Source organism: Pteropus alecto, unplaced genomic scaffold (assembly GCF_000325575.1).
Source record: "Pteropus alecto unplaced genomic scaffold, ASM32557v1 scaffold58, whole genome shotgun sequence".
In the NCBI taxonomy this organism is placed as follows: domain Eukaryota; kingdom Metazoa; phylum Chordata; class Mammalia; order Chiroptera; family Pteropodidae; genus Pteropus; species Pteropus alecto.
This window is the reverse complement of record NW_006441950.1, coordinates 418,416-438,942: the sequence shown is the minus strand read 5'-3', so window position 1 is coordinate 438,942 and position 20,527 is coordinate 418,416. Positions and strand designations below refer to the sequence as shown.

General features: G+C 34.6%; 1 protein-coding gene across 2 annotated transcripts in view; it reads left to right on the top strand.

The window, feature by feature from the left end:
* Nucleotides 1-18,102, top strand: part of EXOC2 (exocyst complex component 2) — a 210,240-nt gene extending 192,138 nt beyond the window's left edge. Inside the window, exons 24-28 of one of the 2 annotated variants that reach the window (XM_006918860.3) lie at nucleotides 5,896-5,951; nucleotides 7,709-7,831; nucleotides 12,346-12,407; nucleotides 14,661-14,720; nucleotides 16,571-18,102. In XM_006918860.3, the coding sequence (XP_006918922.1) occupies nucleotides 5,896-5,951; nucleotides 7,709-7,831; nucleotides 12,346-12,407; nucleotides 14,661-14,720; nucleotides 16,571-16,664 (395 nt within the window). In that variant the 3' untranslated portion in view covers nucleotides 16,665-18,102. Of the gene's footprint in view, nucleotides 1-5,028; nucleotides 5,115-5,895; nucleotides 5,952-7,708; nucleotides 7,832-12,345; nucleotides 12,408-14,660; nucleotides 14,721-16,570 lie in introns of those variants that run through there. The other variant, XM_025051694.1, reaches the window with a different exon arrangement.
* Nucleotides 18,103-20,527: the final 2,425 nt, after the last annotated feature.

Sequence of the window (20,527 nt, the reverse complement as noted above, 5' to 3'; positions counted from 1 at the left end):
CCTTATTTTTCCTATGCAAACTGGCCTCATTGACAGCTCCTTCCCTAAGAGTACCATAAATTTAGCATTTATGGGCCACTACTGTTGAAACTGAAACTGAAACCTAGATTTCCTGACACATTTACTGAGTGTGCACTGTGTTCTAATATATCTGAGCATCTGCATAAGTATCCCGCACATAGCCTTCAGTAAATATTTAATGGCTTATTATTTTGAGTAAGCTTTTGCTTAAATATATAGCTAGAAAAATAAGGCATATTTGGAAAACAAATGTATTTAGCCTCAGCAATATTCTATTCTAGAATTCTCCATATGTTAAATTTTTTTCTCTGACGTATTTGTTCACTCATTCAGTCACTTATCGATTTATTTAAGAAGGTTAAGTTCTAGGAACTTGCTAGTGAGTCTTTGCCTTCTTTGACTTTTTTACTCATAAGTATTTTTTAACATTTTCTACAAGCCAGCTACTGTGGTAGGTACTGGGGATACAAAGATGAGGTAAGTCAGGCGATCCCTGTGCTTATAGAGTTTATAGTCTAGCAGAGGAGAGTGATAGTAATCAAGTAGTCACACAAATAAAGAGCTGCAACAGTCAGAAGGAATGGGACCCAGCACTGAGAGGACATGAGAGGTGAGCTAAGTGCAACACTTTGGAATATAAGGGACAGTCAATGGACGTAACCAGTAATCTGCTTACTGCCTGCTTTTTGGCAGATGTATTGTTAGCCTCTTAGAAATATTTCATTTAATAAATGGTATCTCTTTTTTATAAAGAGAAAGTGACAAGTTATAGCCATTTAGAAACTTGCCCCAAGGTGACTGATTAGTAAGTAACCTGGGTGTTTGAGGTCAGCATCTGTTTCTGCCTTCTCTTCACATATATATAATTCTAATTCAGTCAGGCCATTGATCAGGTATTGCCTTAGGAGCCAGCTTCTGAGACTTCCCTAGTGTGCGATGTTTAGCCATTCTTTTCAAAGCCAGTATGACAAAAGAGTTCCACTAAACTTCCAACTTCAAGAGGATTTTGTGTAAACCAACCAAATAGGAGTATCATCAAAGACAAATCTCTCCAATTATAGCACATCACAGTAACATTCGATATTGTGTCTGGGGTGTTTGCTTCTGTCATGTTCTTATATGCACATTCAACTGTTCTGAGATTCCTGGTGCCACTCAAAGTAACTTCATCTACAATTAGGGTATGCTGCAGCTAGATGACACTCTTAATGGGTTACATAGTCCAGACTTTTACACCATTTGTTTCAGAAAGAGAAATTAGCGTGGTTTTTTTTTTCCAGTCATCATGCCTTTTACTCAACTATTTATGTCTTTAAGAAATAACACCTGAAATATGTAACAGTTACCACTAAATGATAATCTCTCTTAAGGTGGGTTATGTCTGTTTTGCTCACTTTTGTACATCACAACCTGTCAGGGCCTAGCAATAGTAGATGCACGGTATTTGAAGAATAAGGGAATAAACATATGTTACATTTTTATAACAGCTTTGTTAGCAAAACAGATGTAATCTCTACATTTTGCAAAGTAGGCAGTTGTCTAAAAAGTGAACTGATTTTTGTCTAAGGCCTTATCATTGGTATATAGGTAATCCAGAACCTGGATCCCACATCTTCTGACTTTACATTGAGTGTTATTTCATTCTGTCACCTCAATAAACTTAAAATCATCAACTATTAATGTTAATAATATTAAAATTAGAATAAACTGTAGTGGGAAGAGAAAGAATATATACCACCAGAATTAACTATAAAATGGTCCCTTTGCAATAATCATGGACCTTTTGAAAATAGTAACCAAAATCAAATCATGGTCTTGGCCCCACATACCATGACCATGGTCCCTTTAAACTCATTTTTCACTTCATTCTGCCATTTGCTTCAAGGCCTCAGCCACTCTGACAACAAAATGTATGTACAGCCCTTCTCTGGCAGCTCCAGGATCTTTTTCAGGCAACATCTTTGTTGACATTCTTATTACCTCTTTCTTACTTTCCAAATCTAACCCCTTCCATTCAAGAAAATGACTGCTGAGTTTAGCTCAGCTGTCAGTGAAATCACAGGGAAGGCCCAAGTTTACATTACTCAAAATCCAAGTCTGTTCTCTTTCAATCCTGAGTGTGAGAATTTCCATCCTTTTGGCATTATTTCCACATACTTTTATTTTTCCCAAACAGAAGTAACTGGCTACTCTAGCTACTGAAAAGATCGCTACCTGCCGCCAGCTGTGTTTTGATGGGGCCGTTTGACATTAGTACAACATGGAGCGAGCAAGGCAATCTCTGGCACCTGCCACTGTTACAGTCTTTTGGTACAGATTTTTGAAAGAGCTGATAATCTGCTTATAGTTGGATTTGGAGCAACATTTTAAAACAAACAAAAAAATGCATCAGGCAATTAAACCCAAGGAGCTAATCTGCATTTATTTTATTAGAAACACATCTGAAACTGTCAGTGTGGACCCCTGAGTGAGTATGGGGTAGAGGCTGGGAGAGGAAGGTTAGTGAACAGTGTGTGCTGTTAGTTTTGTTTCTTGTTAGATAACTGGCTGTAAATGGAGTGAAGAAAGAAGGATTTGAAATTCTTAACTAGGAAGACCACAAAAGATCGTATCTGTTTCGTGTTTATGAACCTTCAGACCTCACTCCCTAGACATGGATGATGTCTAGGCCCTTAGTGCCCTGACTTTCACCACCATCCCCCCAAATGCTATGCTTTAACCTTTTAAGAACTTAAAGAAATAGCAAGTAAATGTATTACGAATTACTCAAATTTGAGTACAAAGATCTTTTTTACAATGTAAAATCCTTTCATATAGCCATCTAGCACATATTTCTACATACAACTTAGATTCACATTGAACACCAGTAAATTAAGGTAAAAATAACGAAGCACTTTGGGAGTCTTTCTCATACTGGGTATAGTTACATATTCTACTTAAAGGACACTGTCTGGCTACCTCTGATGTGTGCCTAGCAGTGTCCACCATGGAGTAGAATCTCAACAAATTTATGTTAAATGAATGAGAACTTTTAGCCATTCCCTTAGAACTAAACAATTTCAGCCCAATGGGCAATGCAAAAACTTTATTTAACGCAATGAGTAGCTTTTTGGGGAGAGGCAATCAATGATTCATTTTAATATTTTAATTTTTTTTATTGTTAAATTGTAACACCAACACATGCATTGCTTTGGGAGGTTGTAATATTTCACCGAGCTCTGCCTTGAGCTAGCACACGTTTTTTAGATGTGTTCAATTTAATGTTGTCTCTTTGAACCCCTACTGACTTACTGTGGCTTGACTAGGGGTTCTATTTCTGTTCGTCCCTAGGACCACAGATTTTTTTCCTTTCTCTTTTTCTAATATTGCAACTTACCCCTTGAAGCAGTTTGTTGTTGTTGCAATTGGGAGGCAGCTATTTCATTTTTTTTCTGTTCATAAAAATCAGGTCTCCAAGAGATTCAACAATTTTCTTACTTATCCAAGGTTAAGGCTCTGCTCCTTCCAATGCGTTATCCTTTCAGAACCCGTGTTCAGCCTAAAAGAGGAAGCTTGATTTTTTTTTTTTCCAAAAATGGTTCTAATGGTTGAAAGTATCCTGTGCTTTGCTGTTTTCTTTTTCTTTTTCTTTTTTTTTTTTTTTTTTACTGTTCACAGCTTTGTCTTTAGAATTGTATTGAGTAATTTAGATTTATCTCTTTTACAGGGTGTTTTATTAGTAATGCTTAGTCTGATGGGTTCTTGCCAGGAAATGTTTTTCCTATCAGGGTCAGAGTGGGAGTTGAGTTTATAGCATAGTGAGCATGTAACATTGTCTTGCTTCATTCTAAGTTTAATTTTCTGCTTTTTAGTCAGCACTCTGGCCCCACTCTTCTTTTTTACATTGAAGAATTTTAGAAGTTAAAAACTGTCCTCATATTCCAGTCATCATTGCTAGAACATTGCTAGAACCCAAACTCCTGACATTTGTTCGTATAGTCGCATTGACAGGACCCTGGTTTTCACGGAGGGCAGAGACTGTTGAATTTCTTACTCTTAAGTTCCTTAGATCATCATTGGCCTAATATTGTGCTTATATTTTTAGTAACTATATATGTTTTATATATGTATGCATAATGAGCTAGACTTCCCCAGGACTGCAATTTAAAGTTCTAGATCTGAGTACAGTGATTATGAACTCTCAAACCAGAGTGCTCTTCCCGGTCTTCCTCCACTCACGTTGTGAGGACTGCTTAGCGAGCAGGTAATGAAATGAGGCACATTGACCCTGGTGATCATGATTATTGGGGGCAGGTGTTACAACCAGGTCCAACCTCATGCACTGACTATAGCAGTTGAACAGTCCAAAAGAACATCTGTGTGGTATAGTTTTACTCTTACAGGAATAAAGCTTTTCCGTTCTTGAGCACAAGATAGTTTATTTCACTTTCACTTGTAATAGACTCCTATAGTCTTTTCTTCTACCTCCCAGATAAGACTTATTACCTTGCTGTTATCCTTTTCTTCAGGAAGAATCAACTAATTTCTGGATTATATTTAATTATTCTTCAATCAGCTTTCTTAAATTTTTTTCTGCAAAATATAATTAATAACACCTGAATCTTCAGAAATATATATGAAATTGGCTCCTTAAAAGCAAAAGAGTACCTATTTATTATACACTCGTGTATGACAAAAATCAAAAGCTAGTCATATATTTAGAATCTGCAAATGCCAATTCAAAAAGTTGATTATAGTTCTTGGCCTTTATCTCAACTCTTCTAAATAATCAGTAGCTTACATGACATTTGGGAAAAGATTCTCTTTAACATCGTTACTGGTAAACATCCATGGTTTTAAAGTGCGGTGGAATTTTCTCTGTTCTATAGAAAAGGAATTCTCAGTACATGATTCTAGAAGGCATGATTCTGAAATATTTCATTCCAAGTGAAAGTAATTGTTTTGAAATTACAATAAAGCAGCATTTTGTTTTTATATTTTTTCTTGGCAAAATAATGATAATGAAAGCTGTCAGTGAGCCGTGTGAATACCAGGACCAGTCACATGCATTATCTTCTTTAATCCTCGCTACAACCTGACAAGATAGGTACTGTTCTTATACTCATTGATAGAAGAGAAAACTGGGCACATAGTCTTCTTGCCGAAAGTCACAGCTTGTAGGTTATGAAACTGGGGTTTGATCCAAGATAGTCTGACTTCAGGTTCTTACACTGTTGAATCTTATGTGTACCTGCTTTTGAGTGGAGTAATGTTTGTTAATTCTAGACCATCTGAAATCTTATATTTTATCCAATCTTTAACTTGCTTTATAGAATCAGATTGAGTGTGGTTTTGTCAGAAGTTTCTCTCAGAAGTAATTTTTAAGATCATAATGTTTTAAGATGTGTGTAATAATTTGACTTTTGCCTTTGGAAATATGATGCTATAATAGATATTTAGCATATATGTTTTATAAGTTTGGGTAAATATCCTCATGTCTATTTTTTTGTGTTAATGTGAGTGTGTACATATATATATGAAGAATATATAGCTGAAGAAACTAAAGGACATTTTTAAATTTCAGCTTTGAAGCAGACTGACCAACAGTTATAGAGAGCATAAGCAATGACAGAATAGAAAAACAATGAAAGAAAACTCTTAAGTAATTTAACTTTTTTTTCACCTGTACAACAATAGTCCTTGCATCATTTGGTTCTCAAAAAGAAATAGACAGTGGTGATGTTACTTTCTGTTTCTCCTTAGAAACTCTAAGGCAGTAGTACTGTGTGCATGAATGCCAGCAGGGGGGATAGGTAGCTTGTATTTCCATTAAATACCTTTTTCACGCCCACCCACCCACTCCCCCTCCCCCTGCCCCGCCCATCTTGATTTCAGGTGTCAGAAACTATTTAAAAGAAGCATTGGTGAATATAATTGCAGTGCATGCAGAGGTAAGCTATCATTAAATGTTCTTAAGAGATATGAGTAACAACAACAACAAAAAAAGGCAAATTTGATGGTTTTTATGGTGGTCTTGTTCCCCTTCAGACTATATCTTGAGTATAAATAAAACAAAACTCTACTTTCATACATGGACACACACATGTGTTTTTAACTATGAGAGTCTTTTTCTTGAAATTGTTTTTTCTCATAATTAAAACTAAATTTATTAGCATTTGAAAGGTAGAGAGATTGAAAAGATGGTCTCTTTTCTTGGATTAAAAGGAATGTGAAATCCCTTATCTCAGAGAAGTTATTAACCTCTTCTTTACCAGTATACAAATAAGCATTGGCATCTTATTCATGTAGCAATGTGCTCTTACATAGTGGCTGGGATTCCAGAAAAGTATGTTTGTTAGATGGGTTCAAAGAGCAGACTGAAGTTAGTAAGCAGGTGCATGGTTTTCTGTCTGTGGCCGACTGAGGTACATATAGATATTGATGCTTTTGATTCATGCTAAAACTTGCCGTCACTTGAAGCATTATCATCTTAAGCTTTATATTAATATTCTTGTTTAACATTCTTCTTGAGAGGACTCTTCTAAGGAACATCAAAAGAAGAGACCATAGCTACCACCATTATCACCACTGTAATACCTGTTCTGTAATTTCACAGTCTGTTATTCACTGCTTTGCTAATCTTTCGGGGTAGCTATGGCTCATAGACTGCTAGGTGACCAGATAAAATAGGGCTAAGCAAAGAGATTATCATAGTATAGTTTTAATTTCTTTGTAAAGGGAAGCTTATAAATTCCTCTATAAAAATAAAATTTTCATATGATTTAACTCAGGAATCTATCACATACATCTTTTATGAGTTATATCTTTTCAACCATGACTTTATCAAAAATATAAATATGCTTTCTTATTATGTTAGCTTCCAATAAAATTAAAGTGTAAAATTAAATCATCAGTCAGTGAAAGTGTTTCTGTGGTAGGTAGACAGGTGGTAGAGGAACTGTGAAATGTATGGGCATATTTTAGTGATAATAGTGATTCCTAGAGAGGCTGCCTTGATTATGAACATCATCAATAACTATAAGATTTTTTGTAAGTATTAGGCTTTTTAAGCCCCCTTTTAATTTATCCCAGTGACTGAAAGTAGAATTTCATTCATAATCCTTATTATTTACTATTTCCCACATGATCTTTATTTGCCAAAAATGTTCTTGTTATGTTTGGGTTGACCCAAAGGTTTAAACTGGTAACTCAATCTGAAAAACGGAAAATCTAAAAAGGAAGCATGATTTAGTTTAACTTATAAATCAGAATAATAAAATGTTTTACCAAATTTCCAAATATATTAACTCTTAATGTACCCAGTATAAAATGGTGTTTATTTTGATCTAAGGAAAGTCTGACCCAGTATGTTTTTATTCCTCTAATTTCTTCTTTAGAAATCATATTTCTCTTTGTGTAAGGGGAAGAGGAAGAAGAAATCCTTAAAACTATTTTTAGTTTGTCCACATCAGCAATCTTTCAGAATTATATTTGCCAATATATTTTAAGGGGATTATTTTTGTCATGAATCAGTTAATACAACTTAAGTATAAGTCGCTATCTTCCTTTCATTTATAATTCTGACCCTTTAAAAATGTGACTATGAAGACCTGTGAATTATTTTGTGCATTCCTTTGTTTTTAACAGATTCAAGTCAAGAAAAGTTCCTTTAATACACCGTTTCTTCTTATTTTAAATTTTCTATCAGGTGTTCACTATTTCCAAAGAATTGGTGCCTCGGGTGCTATCCAAAGTGGTTGAAGCAGTTTCTGAAGAGCTAAGCCGCCTTATGCAGTGTGTTTCATCCTTCAGCAAAAATGGAGCATTACAGGTCCCAAAATTGTTCAGTTCCATGTTCAACTTTTATTTTCATTTAATACATACAAATGTATTTTTAGTCAGCAGTCTTATAATATAAACAGGGTTTTAGTTGTTTTGTTTATTTTGGAATGGATTTGCTGATTTGAGATCTCTGTCATCTATCTTGCATAAGCCATACCCATTATGCATTGTCTACAAGTTCCAGAGTTTTCATTTCTTTAGAGTAGAACAAGACATTTATGACACTTATGAAATGCAAATTCCTTCTAAAGTTCTGTGATTTTTTCTTTTTATGCAGAATAGAGAGGATAAAATAAAAAGTCATTAAATTTGTAGATCAACAGAAATTATCCAATATGAAAACAGAAAAGAATAATTAGGAAAAAATTAGATTTCCTTGGGACAATATCAGAAGGTCTAGCATACACGTAATTCAGTTTCCAGAAGAGTCAGAGTAGCCAATCAGCACATGAGAAGATGGTCAACATCATCAGTTGGAGCTTTCACACATTGTCGGGAGTGTAAATTGTACAACTACTTTGGTAAAAACTTATTTAGTTTCTTTGAAAACTAAACACGCACATTCCTTATGACCCAGCCATTCTAATCCTCAGTATTTAACTAAGAGAACTAAAAGCATATGTTGTAGGTGGGCGGGGAGACATAAGAATGCTCATAGCAGTTTTTTTCATAATAGCCAAAAACTGGAAACAGACCAGGTGTCCATCAACAGAATAAACTAACTGATATGTTCATATAAACAAATACTATTCAGTATCAGTGTGGACAAACTACCACCTGGATGAATCTCAGCTTTCATCTGAGTGAAGGAAGCTTTACACAAAAGCACACATATTACTATATTGGTTTCATGTACATGAAGTTCTAGAACAGATAAAACTAACCTGTGGTAGAAAAACTCTAAGAAAAGTGCATTGCTCTGGGTGGTTGAGATTAACTGGGAAGGGGCCTGAAAGAGGTTCACAGGGTAGTGGTTCTATACCTTGATATGTATTTTCATTACATAGGTGTATGTATCAGTCAAAACTCATCAAATGGTACACTTTAATATTTGTCCATTGCGTAGTATATAAATTTTAACTCAAAAAATGAAAAAAGAAAAAAATTTGAAAGTCTACTCTAGTTAAGGTGTAGTACATTAAAATAATATAATGGATTGATAGATATGTGATAGTACTAGTAAATGTTAATGGTAGAGTCTGTGGATATACAGATGTTTACTCTAAAATTCTTTCACTGTCTATACATTTGAAAATTTTCGTACAAAAATATTGGGAGGCAAAAGGAATGGAGAGCACTAATTAGGCAAGTTGTTTAAGGGAAAGACTGTTACAAAAACATATTTACAGTTGCCTCAATTTTCTCTAAAAATCTGATTTATCAGACTTTTGATATAAAGTTAAAAGATCATGACGATTATAGTAGTTCTATTACAGGAGAGCAGTAGCATAAATGTTATACTGAAGGTTAATTAAAAAGGAAGTTACAGTAACTACAGTGGGCCTAGGCAGTTTTGAAATAATAACAAAAATCTCCCCTCCTAGCAAATTACCTCTGCATCCCATTTACCTTATGTCAAAATTTTTCTCAAAGCTAGCAGGAAAAAGTTAAGAGATAATCAGCTGGAGAACTTTTTCCATATACAACAGGTCCTTGAATAACATTTTGTTCAACATTGTTTCATTATAACATTGAAAAGGAAAAAACATTGATTCCCAGCTGGGGCCACTGTCTTTTTGGAGGGTGTACATTCTCCCCATGTCTGTGAGGGTTTTCCCTGGGTACTCTGGTTTCCTCCAACATTCCAAAGCTGTGCACATGTCTGCACTGTCCCAGTCTATGTGAGTGTGGGGTGTGTGTGATGTTCCCTGCAACGGAAGGGCATCCTGTCCAGGGTAAGGCCCACCTTGCACCCTGAGCTGCCTGGACAGGGTTCGGCCACCTGAGACCCTGAACTAGAATAAATAGTTAGGCAATAATGATCTTACTTGTTTGTATTAATCTTTCTTAAGTGTATGTATAGCTCATATTTATTTCAATATTTAATATTATAAGTGTTTGGGGTCTTTATTTAGAAGTTCGGTGATGTTTTTGTGACCAGAAATATATCATAAGAATTTAACTCTTGTTTCCAGCTACTAGCCTATGGTAAAATTTGGTTTCATTATACATCATTTCGCTTAAAGTCACAGTTTCCAAGAACCTGTGGACAACATTAAATGAGAATTTACTGTACATGTGTCCAGGAGACTACTAGCCACCATAACTTCCAATATCTAATATTTTGATACATCTTAGGAACTGGACAGGCATTTTTCCATTTTGAAAAAGTTAAAATGATTGTAAACACCCCACTTCACCCTTTCCCATTGAGAATGACTGTTTTCACTGTCTTTCTTTTGAGCAGATAACTGCAAAGAGCTACAGGTTAATCTTTAATAGTCGTTTACATAAAAGACCAATGCATCAGTTTTCAAAACCTTCTTGAGAGCCAGTTTATAGAGGAATGAAGTGATGGTTTAGTGATTTTTGCTGATCTGTTAGCATGACATTTTCTGGCATACAGTTTTTTGTATATTATATAAATAACCACTTTTATAATTGGTGTAATTTATAGGTTAATTAAAACACCTTTTCACTTTGTTTCCATAAAATTTCTACATGAAGATTAGTTTCACAGTGATTTATTTAATCCTCCTAAAATATTCAACTAAAAGTTCTGCATTATTTAGGTTAGCCTTTTTGAATTATAAAAGTTATAATTTATATACCATATAATGTGTCTGTAAGATAAAGAGTATACAATTCAGTGATTTTTTTTTTACTGTGTTCACAGAGTTGTGTAATCATCACCACAATCAATTTTAGAACATTGCATCACCCCAGAAAGAAACGCTAGACCCATTAGCAGTCACTATCCATTTTCCTCCCAGACCTTCTCCCCGATAGTAGACAAGCATCAGTCTGCTTTCTATCTGTGTGATTTACATATTCAGAAAATTTCATATAAATGGAATCATACAGTATGAATTTAGTGAGTAGCTTCTTTTACTAAGCATAATTTTTTCAAGGTTCATCCATGGTATAACATGTAGCAGCACTTCATTCCTTTTTATGTCAATAAATATACCATATTTTATTTATCCATTCATCATTTGATGAATACTTGGATTTTCAGTTTTGTCTGATAGGAAGAATGCCTCTGTGAACATTCATTTACAAGTTATTTGTAGGCATATGTTTTAATAATTTCTTTTAGTTACATACCTAGTAATGGAATTACTAGGTCATATGGTTACTCTGTTCAATCTTTTGGTGAACTGCTAGACTGTTTTCAAAAGGTTATATACCATTTTACTTTTCTATCAGCAATTCCAGTGAAGATTCCAATTCCTCTATAGCCTCACCAATACATGTTACTGTTTGTGTTATAGATTATAGTTATCTTCATGTGTGAGAAGTGGTGTCTCATTCTGTGGGTTGTCTTTCCACTTTCTTGATGATTTCCTTTTAAGCACAGAATTTTTAATATTTGATGAAGCCCAAGTTATCTTTTTTCTTTCATTGCTTGTCCTTTGCTGCCATTTCTAAAAAGGCTTGCCCAGCCCAATATCACAAAGATTTACTCCTGTTTTATTCTAAGTGTTTTATAGTTTTATCACTTACATTTAGGTCCATTTTGAGTTAATTTTGTGTTAAGGAAGGGATCTAACTTCAGTCTTTTTCATGTGGATATCCAGTTACCCAGCCCATTTAATGGTCTCAGCACCCTTATCAAAAATCAGTTGATCATAAATGTAGGGGTTTATTTCTGGACATACATTTCTATTGACCTATATGTCTCTCCATATACCAGTGTCACACTGTCTTGATGATTTTAGCTTTGTAGTAAGTTTTGATATCAGGAAGTGTGAATTTCTCCAACTGTGTTATTCTTTTTCAAGATTGTTTTGTCTGGGATCAACTTGTCAATTTTTTTTTTTTTTTTAAGCCAGCTGTGATTTTAATAGGCATTGCATTGAATCTACAGAACTTTAGCTCGGCTCTTGAGATTAAAGTCAGTGTGCCTGAAGGGTATAGGTGTAAGGAAGTAAGCCAACCCATTTCCTTAAATCTATGGCGGAGGGGAATAATTAAGGGACAGTGTTTCAGACTTTCCTTCCTCTCAAAAGCAGACTAAAAGAAAAATTACTAATTAGATAGTAAATGCAGATTGCTGGAAAATCCTTGTGTAGTTTGTACCTTTTATAGCAAGATATCTAGCTCTCTGCCTTCACATAGTCATACTTGACAGTAACTTGATTTTCAATAAAAGGATATTTTTTCATAGCCAATTTCTTTTTACTATTTTAGAAAGTTTATTTATAACTAGTAATCACCATAAGGGTGGAGGTAACTCTGTGCCTGCAGTAAACAAGCTAGAGACTGTCCCCCTCGTTACTTATTTCTATTTGATAATTGTCACAGTTCCCTGTTGTCACTTTGTCCTTTTCTCATCTTTAGGCGAGGCTTGAAATCTGTGCTTTGAGGGATACTGTGGCTGTTCATCTGACTCCTGAAAGCAAGTGAGATGCTAAATGTTTTTATTCTGAGTATTTCATTAAAAATAAAGCTTGTCTTACTAGTAGTGTATAAAATCCTTTGTAAAGATAACTGATCAGAGTGAATGTTTATGATTTTGCAATGTGATAAAGTCTATCTTTGATCACTTTTTTAGGTAAAAAGCATACACTTATACTAAGCCACAGACTCCTAAGACTGGTTCTTTGTAGCTTAATATAAAGGAAAAAAGGTTTAATATCATTTTATGTTTTTCATTCTGTAAGATAAATATTAGTCTCATAAATGATATAGCAGTGCATTTCATTCTTTAAAAAGGAAGAAAATAAGAATTGAGTCAATCTATTCATAACAGACTTTTGAAGGACAGTTCAAGTGTTGTAAATATCAGCGTAAGAGGAAGCCTTGTGGTTTCTCTGCAGAATTTTGTAGTGGAAATTTGATGATAATTTTTAGCTGTTTTGAATGAAAGTCAGGATTTCCTATCATTGAAACATCAGTATTTGAACTGAAATAGCACTAACTACTTGCTTTTACAAAATCGTTTACTGACAATATTACCTAGGAAATATTGGTTTATACTGTTAATGTACATGAGAAGCCATATAGTATACAAATAAAATGTTTAAGGACATTTTGTACAATCTACTTATTCAGTTCCAGCTTTTGATAACATGGCTTATGCCATAATTCTTTCTGTCATTATTACAACTGAAAGAAAGACAACTATTTTGCTAACAAATAAAATTAGCTTCTTATTTCTATTCATCATGGCTGACCAGAAGCCATTTCTGGATGGCTCCCGTGTTAGTTATTTAACCATACCCTTTCCCAATCATTGTTTTTCTGCACAACGTGCTAAATAACAGATGATAAAAGCACTCAGTCCATATTCGACATGTGGATGGATATCCAGTTATCCAGTACTTATGCCTTGTGTAAGTACCTATGTATTCTCACTAACTTAACCTTTTAAAGCCCAAGTTCCTCATTATAAAAGGAAGATAGTAATACTTTCTAGGTAAAGTTTTGGGGAAAATAAGTGAGAAAAATATGTCAAGTCCCCTTCTAAACTGTTGGCACACTACAAATAATAGGTGGTGTCATCTTTATCATCATTTTGTCATAATGTAAAAATAATAAGAGTATCCCATTTGTTTTGATTAATTGAGAAGAGGTTTAAAGAAACAAGATGGTCGTGGTGATTATAGCAGGGACTTCCCTTGACATCAGGAAACAGGAGAGCCAGTTTCATATTGGGAAGGTAGCTAAGTGTGCCCACAAGCTATAACCTATCTCCGCACCCACACCCTGCCCCCACTTGGAACAACTGAAGCTTCCAGGTGTGTTTTATGACTCTATTGAGACTTTGTAGTCAGTCTCTCTTTGTGGTGCTATGATACCTGCCCCTTGTTGAGAAATACTGCTCAAAAGTATTTCCTGGTATACTGATGAGGATATTTTTACAATACAAAATTAAAGACCACTTTAAAGTCATGAATAATTACATTTATTTCTTCACTTTAGTCAACTAGTCATAAGAGATAAGAATAACTGTTTCTTAGTGAATGGTACAAGTTATTACCAAATAATCTCCCCTAAAATGCTTTTTATTTGATTCAGTAGTTTTTCTGGTACTTTAACAAGATAAATGCACCAAATTGGTGTTAAAATTCACTCTGTTTCATGAAGTGAAATAATGTTGAATTTTAAATATGTATAATCTCTCCATTGTCATACAAATTTAAAATGTAATAATAACTAAATTCTATAAAAGTTGTGTTCCATTATTATAAGATATTAGCTGTAAATCAGGCCCTGGACAGACCAATACTATAAATGTTCCCATTTGTGTAATCCTTCATAAGATCATTCTTATTTTTACTTAGCTTCTTTCCTTTCTTACCAGTTTGTTTTGAAAATAAAGACTTTTTAAAAAATTAAATGCCAACATTAAGCTTTCATCTATCATGAGTAGCATCCTTTTATAAAAATCAATTTCTCCCTTAGTTTTTCATTTCCTAGATGACTTTTTTGACCCTACTCCTACAAAGCCTCTGTCTGATAACTATGCCCTCACTTTTACTTTTTCTATTGTTTTTCACTCTTACTTTTCTCATGTTTCTACATGTTTCACTGGTTTATACTGGTTTCTTTATATTTAAAATATGCTTAAGAATTTTTAATGATGCTCTTAATTTCCCTTAGAAATGTTTCAACTTAATGTTTCAACTTAAATGTTGCTGTTTGTATTCTAGGTCTAGTTTTAAACAGGCTTTGGAAGCCCTGCCTCAGCTTTCCAGTGGAGCAGACAAAAAGTAAGTAGTAAGTTCTGTATGCTATTTTCAGCCTGTTAGATGTGTTGAAGAAGATTTTGTTGTCTAAAAGTACTCTTTTCATAAATAGTGATTTGTATTTAAGAAAAAAACAGCACTTAAGCCCTTAATAATATGCATTATGTCAGTTGTGCCTTTCTTGTCTCCCAAGTGACAGAATAAGGTAAAACCTTTCTTCTTGATTTATAACAATTTAGAAACTAGTTCTTTTCTTGTTTTAAGTGACTGGTATAGAACACATCATAAGAAAGTTTATTTTGACTCATCAGTAAACTATTTTTGTCTTAAATTTTTAAGAAGATATTACTTAGAGAAATGTAAAAGGACAGCATGCTAAAATTCAGGACTGGATTGTTTTCCTTTGAGTAGCTCAGCAATGTACATTTTGTGCTTTATGTATTAAGAAAGAATCGATTTGTACGTATGACATAATAAAGTTATATATGTTTCACCTATACTGTATTGATTTTCTCAGCCTGAGTTTAAACTTTGCTACTCATATAAAGGAAATTCTGACCTGAGACAAAATCTAGGCCAGGCAAATTTCATAAATGCCCAGCCCACTCTCAACTGAGGTATTGGAAACATTATAGATCTTTGCTCCTTCATCATCTGTAACTGAAGTCCACCTACCTTTGCATTTGGCTGATCAGTCCATAAACAAATATTTATGGTGTTATTAAACTGTGTGAAAAACTCGGCATGGGCTCTGCGCTCTAGCACAGGTGAATGTTGTGGAAACTCAGAGGGCAGAGAGAACACATGGGGCTGGGCTAATGGTAGGAAAATGTCATATAGAGATTTGGACTGGGCTTGGAAGAATGAATAGCAGACCAGGTGTTTTGCTTGTATGTTCCTGTGTATGTTCCTAAATGGGCAAGTGGATGCCTGTACAAACAGTGCCCACTTGCAACCCTGTCTTCCATTTTCCTACTTCTTTCTTCTCACACTAACTTTCAAGCTCTATCTGATTCTAAACTCTGCTGATTTCTTTAAAACAAATATGATAAAGATTAAAACAATCACTATTATATTTAACATGTGGAACATGACTCAAAAGCTAATGCTTTTGGGGGGAGTTAACAACAACAGAAATCCTGATATAGTCCTGGATGGGGACTGTGTTTTAGATCTACTATTGGGGCAGTGTTCTAATATTGAGCATTGGTAAACAATGAATAATCTCTTGACTCCAATGCCCATAGGCCCATTTTTGGTTGCTTCATCTGAACCAGATGAATCTAAGATCCCTTCTGGCCCTAGAATTATATGGACATATCAGACCAGTTAAGGAAACAAATGAGTAATCAAATAGTACACTGATTTGCCCAGTGGAATTAGAACTAACCCTGATTCTTCTGGTACTTAATTCACCACTTTAGTACACCATTTGTCAATATTTATTAAAGACAAAGATGCAAAATAAGAGGAACAGAGAATAGTTTTCCAGGGGTGGGGGTAAAGGGAAAGGTGGCTAAAAGGGTCATCATGAGAAAATTTGAAGGGTGATGGACCTATTCTTCATCCCAGTTGTGGAGGCTGCTAAGATGTGTTTATCAACATTCACAGAACTGTATACCAAAAAGAGTACATTTTAGTGTATGTAAATTTTTAAAAAGTGAATTAAGCAAAAGTACAGACTCAAACAATCTGTTTTAGGAAGGAACCTAATTAATTTGGGGAAAAGGAATAGGAGTTAAGAATCCTTAGATAAACAATTTTTTTGAACGCACAGGAGCCAAAATTGGGCAGTTTGTTTCCCTGTATGTTTTCTTATATTGCTAGACAATCTTCATTCTGTCACGTTGTAAAATAGTCTCTGCTCCCTGTAGGTTACTGGAAGAGCTGCTGAACAAGTTCAAGAGTAGCATGCACTTGCAACTCACCTGTTTCCAAGCTGCTTCTTCAACCATGATGAAAACATAAATACCACCAAAATAAGGGCAGTCCAAAGATAACAAGTAATAAAATTGTTCACTTTCTATTAGTATATAAAGCATTAGGTTTATATTCACTTTCTATTAGTATATAAAGCTATTAGTATATAAAGCATTAGGTTTACAGTTTCTCTCTCTCTCCCCTTCTCTCTCTCTTTTCCCCCTGAATTGGTAGCTTAGAAAGATGTTGGTGTATTTTTATTTCAACCAAAATAACCTTATTTGAAATGCCTGAGCAGTGTTTGTTTTGTCATTTTTATTACATTAGGTCCTGTATGACTTTAAGATATTTTAAATATATATATATTTTTTGTTTTTTCTTAGCTAAATGTTTTATGGTGAATGCCACAGAAAGAGTTACTTTTTCAAAGAATATTTTGGGGATGGCATGTGATGTGTAGTAAAGCATTTTTCAGTGTCTCATTTACTAGAGTTTTAGTGTCAGCAGCTTCCAAGACACATGGACAGATTGATAAGAAGAGATTTGGAAAGTTATATTTAGACATCTTTGAAGCTTTAGCTCTCCTAAGCCATACAGGTGTACTTGAAAAGTTCATATCAACGGATAGTTTGAACTCTCCTAATTCAAGTAGATTTTTAGAAAAATTTATGATTTGCATTAAAAAAATGTTATAAGTGGGGTAGATTATTTGTGGTCCAGATGTCAATGAGTTATCTTTGCATTTGCTGCCTAATTTTTATTTTTCACAGCGCTAAATACTAAGCATCTTTTCAGTGTAGCTTTTTTGTTGTCTCACTCTTAATTTGATTTGTCATTTTACATCACTGTGTTGCCTGTCCTTGAGGACCCCTTTGTTACATGTGATGGAGCCTGGATACCCCATGGGTGCCATTAGAAACAGCTACAATCTCCTGGTGTGAGAGCTAGCACTGCCCATCGCTGTCCATTCCTTCCCCTCAGACAGTTTCTTTTCTCTCCACTTCTTATCCTTTGAGGTATCTTGCTCAGTAACTAAGAACACTGCTCTCGCAGAGTCTGTATTTTCTGAATATTTGAAGATGCTCCTTAGCCACTAAGCAGTAGGAGCTGCTGATGAACCACGGGCCATTTGTTGAGGTCATGGTGAGGTCTTTCTATGTTAGTGTTCCCTACCTAACTTTACCATACTATTTGCTTCAGAAAACTGAGCAATTCTCTATTTGTAGTTTACGTGTCAGAGTTTTCCAATTTTTTATGGGTGTCACAGAATCCCACTTTTTAATGCTGAAATTAATATCTTTATTAATACAAGTAATTTTAGAGTACAGTATAACTGTCTACAGTATGCATTATTTGAAATAAGTCAGTGTTATGTTTGTTCTTTTGCTGTATAGGGAGAAATCTTAGTAACTGGAAGTGAAAGTTTAATCTTTTACAAATGTGCTCAATAAAGCTTATGAATATGAATTAAATTACAAAAATGCAATTCTAGTTGTATTATTTTAAATAGTATACAGCATTCAGCCACTACAGAATGTGTCTTCAATACAAGATGTAATTTAGTTGACATTTTTCCCCTAAGCATCTTTATTTCAACATTTTTATTAGCTATATAACTTTTTATAGGTCCAATTTTAACACTCAGAATAAATACTTAAATTCTAGACTACCTTATGTTTGTCTAACCATTGTCAGAAAGCATTTATCAGGTGTCCTGTTAATTCTCTTCTTGTTGGGGGCTTACCATATGCCAGGTACTGCAGAAAATTATCTCATTTAGTGCTCTCAACAGCCTTCGTAAACCTTATAAGCTAGGTGGTATTATGTCCATTTCACAGATAAAAAAAAATGGGCCTTAGAGAGAGGTTAGTGACTTCTCTAAGACTACAAGGCTGGTAAGGGCAGGATCTGTGTCAAACTCAAAGTTGTCTGGCTTCATCACTTCTTAAATTAAGCACTGCCAGTTCTTTCTCCCAGCTCAACATGCTTTCTGCTGTCCCTCTGCCAATAACATAGCTCAGGGAAACATATAAACACTAGCAGATCATAAAATTTAAGCAAAATAGAAACAGGTAAGTGCTTTAATGGCTTAGAGAATAGAGCGTAGGCACAAAAAAAAACAAAAAAAAAAAAACCAAAAAACCCCATACCCAAATGAGGTGCTTCAAGGACTACTACTCCAACAAATCAAGGGGGACTTCTTGGAAGAAAGGGGAATTTTAAGAGCTGCTTGAGCTACAGAAGAATGTAATGATTAAGAGGAAATGGCTGAATATAATATAAGTTAGAAGAAATCTGAGAGACTTGGAGCAAATGTATAAAGCGGTAGCTGAGAAAAAAATTTAAGTTACTCAAAGGTACTTGCTTTTACACCCAGGTACCGTTAGGATTTAGCACACCCACGTCCATGTGGTCAGCCTGGCTTCATGTCAGTTAGCAAAGTTGGCCTCACCTTTAATATTGAAAAAGTATTAGAAATAATTTGGTTTTACTAAGACTTTCTATATCAGTGTACCATGAAAGTGGCATATTCTAGAAATGATTACGGCATTACAAAACAAGCATTATTGCAGTAGGCACAGCTCCCTGAGTCACTCTCCTGTTTCTGTCATCCTTCAAGAAAACATGCATGCAGTTTTTTTGAAGGGGATAAAAAGGAAGGATTATATTTTAATTTTAGATTTGGTACAAGATGATCATGTGTTTCTGTTTTGATCATGTGCTGTGGGATATTGTACTAGTAGTTGCATAATGTGTTTTCTGAAAGTTATCATAAATTACCAGCTTGTAAATAAAGGTTAGATTTCTAAAATAAGGAAAATTAACTATATTTTATTTAATATATATTTGAATAATTATACGTTACTATAGACTCAAACTTGCATACATATTTATCATTAAACATTTACCTAGCAGTACTATCATATAGGTTTTTGTATGGATTTATGAACTGCTCTGAAAAATCTAAAAGATATACTGAATACTTGACACACATACCTCAATTAGAATAGCAATTTTAATGATCTTAGCTTCCCCTTAAATGCAGATCGCATATTTTTATAGAGTCTTCATGCTTTTTCTGTACTAATATCATCTCATTTTCTATTCACCCACATTTTTAATTTAGTGTTATTATACGTATCACTGGAAAGCCTTTTTGTACCTGGCTAGGTTATAAATATGTAACAGTTAATATTTTAAGAACAGAATCTGGATCTTTGGGTGACCTGTTGTAATTTGGCTAATGAAAGCCACTAGGATGTCAGAATACCTTTCTCCTGTCTAGACCCATGAAGTCTTAGACAGCGTTAGCACTGGAGTTGGTCACACTATCTTTATTAGCACTGTCACCATGACTGGTCCCCCCATGGTTGTGTCGCACTGATCATTGTTGATATGATTGTTGTAATTGTTATTTCAATCACATTTTTCTTGAACGTTTCTACCTACGAACGCTTTAGCTAGGCACAAATCCCTGAGAACCAAGACCACTACCTGAACTTAATTGCCAAGAAAGGCCCCCAGATGGACTCATCCCAGAGGGAGGAGGACAACCAGGGAAGAATGAAATCATGGGGTCAACAAAAATCAAGGGAAGAACAAGAATCATGGTCAGAATAAAGAATCAGATATTGTCATATATGTCCAGAGGATGAGTATTGAGAAATATTTGCTAGACTTGGCATTTAGAAAATCATAAATAACCAGAGAGAGAGGCATAAGGACAGAATCATAGAAACTTAAAACTTTGAACTGATTCTTTTATCTCACCAACTGTCAAGAGAGTTGCCTTTTTTTTTTAAAGATCACAAAGTTTCTTGGCCTCAGCACAATAGTGAAACCCATGAGGGTCAGTCTTTAAGGCTCTTTCTCAACTTGCTGCTTTTTAAAATTTATCTTTCTGTGTGTCT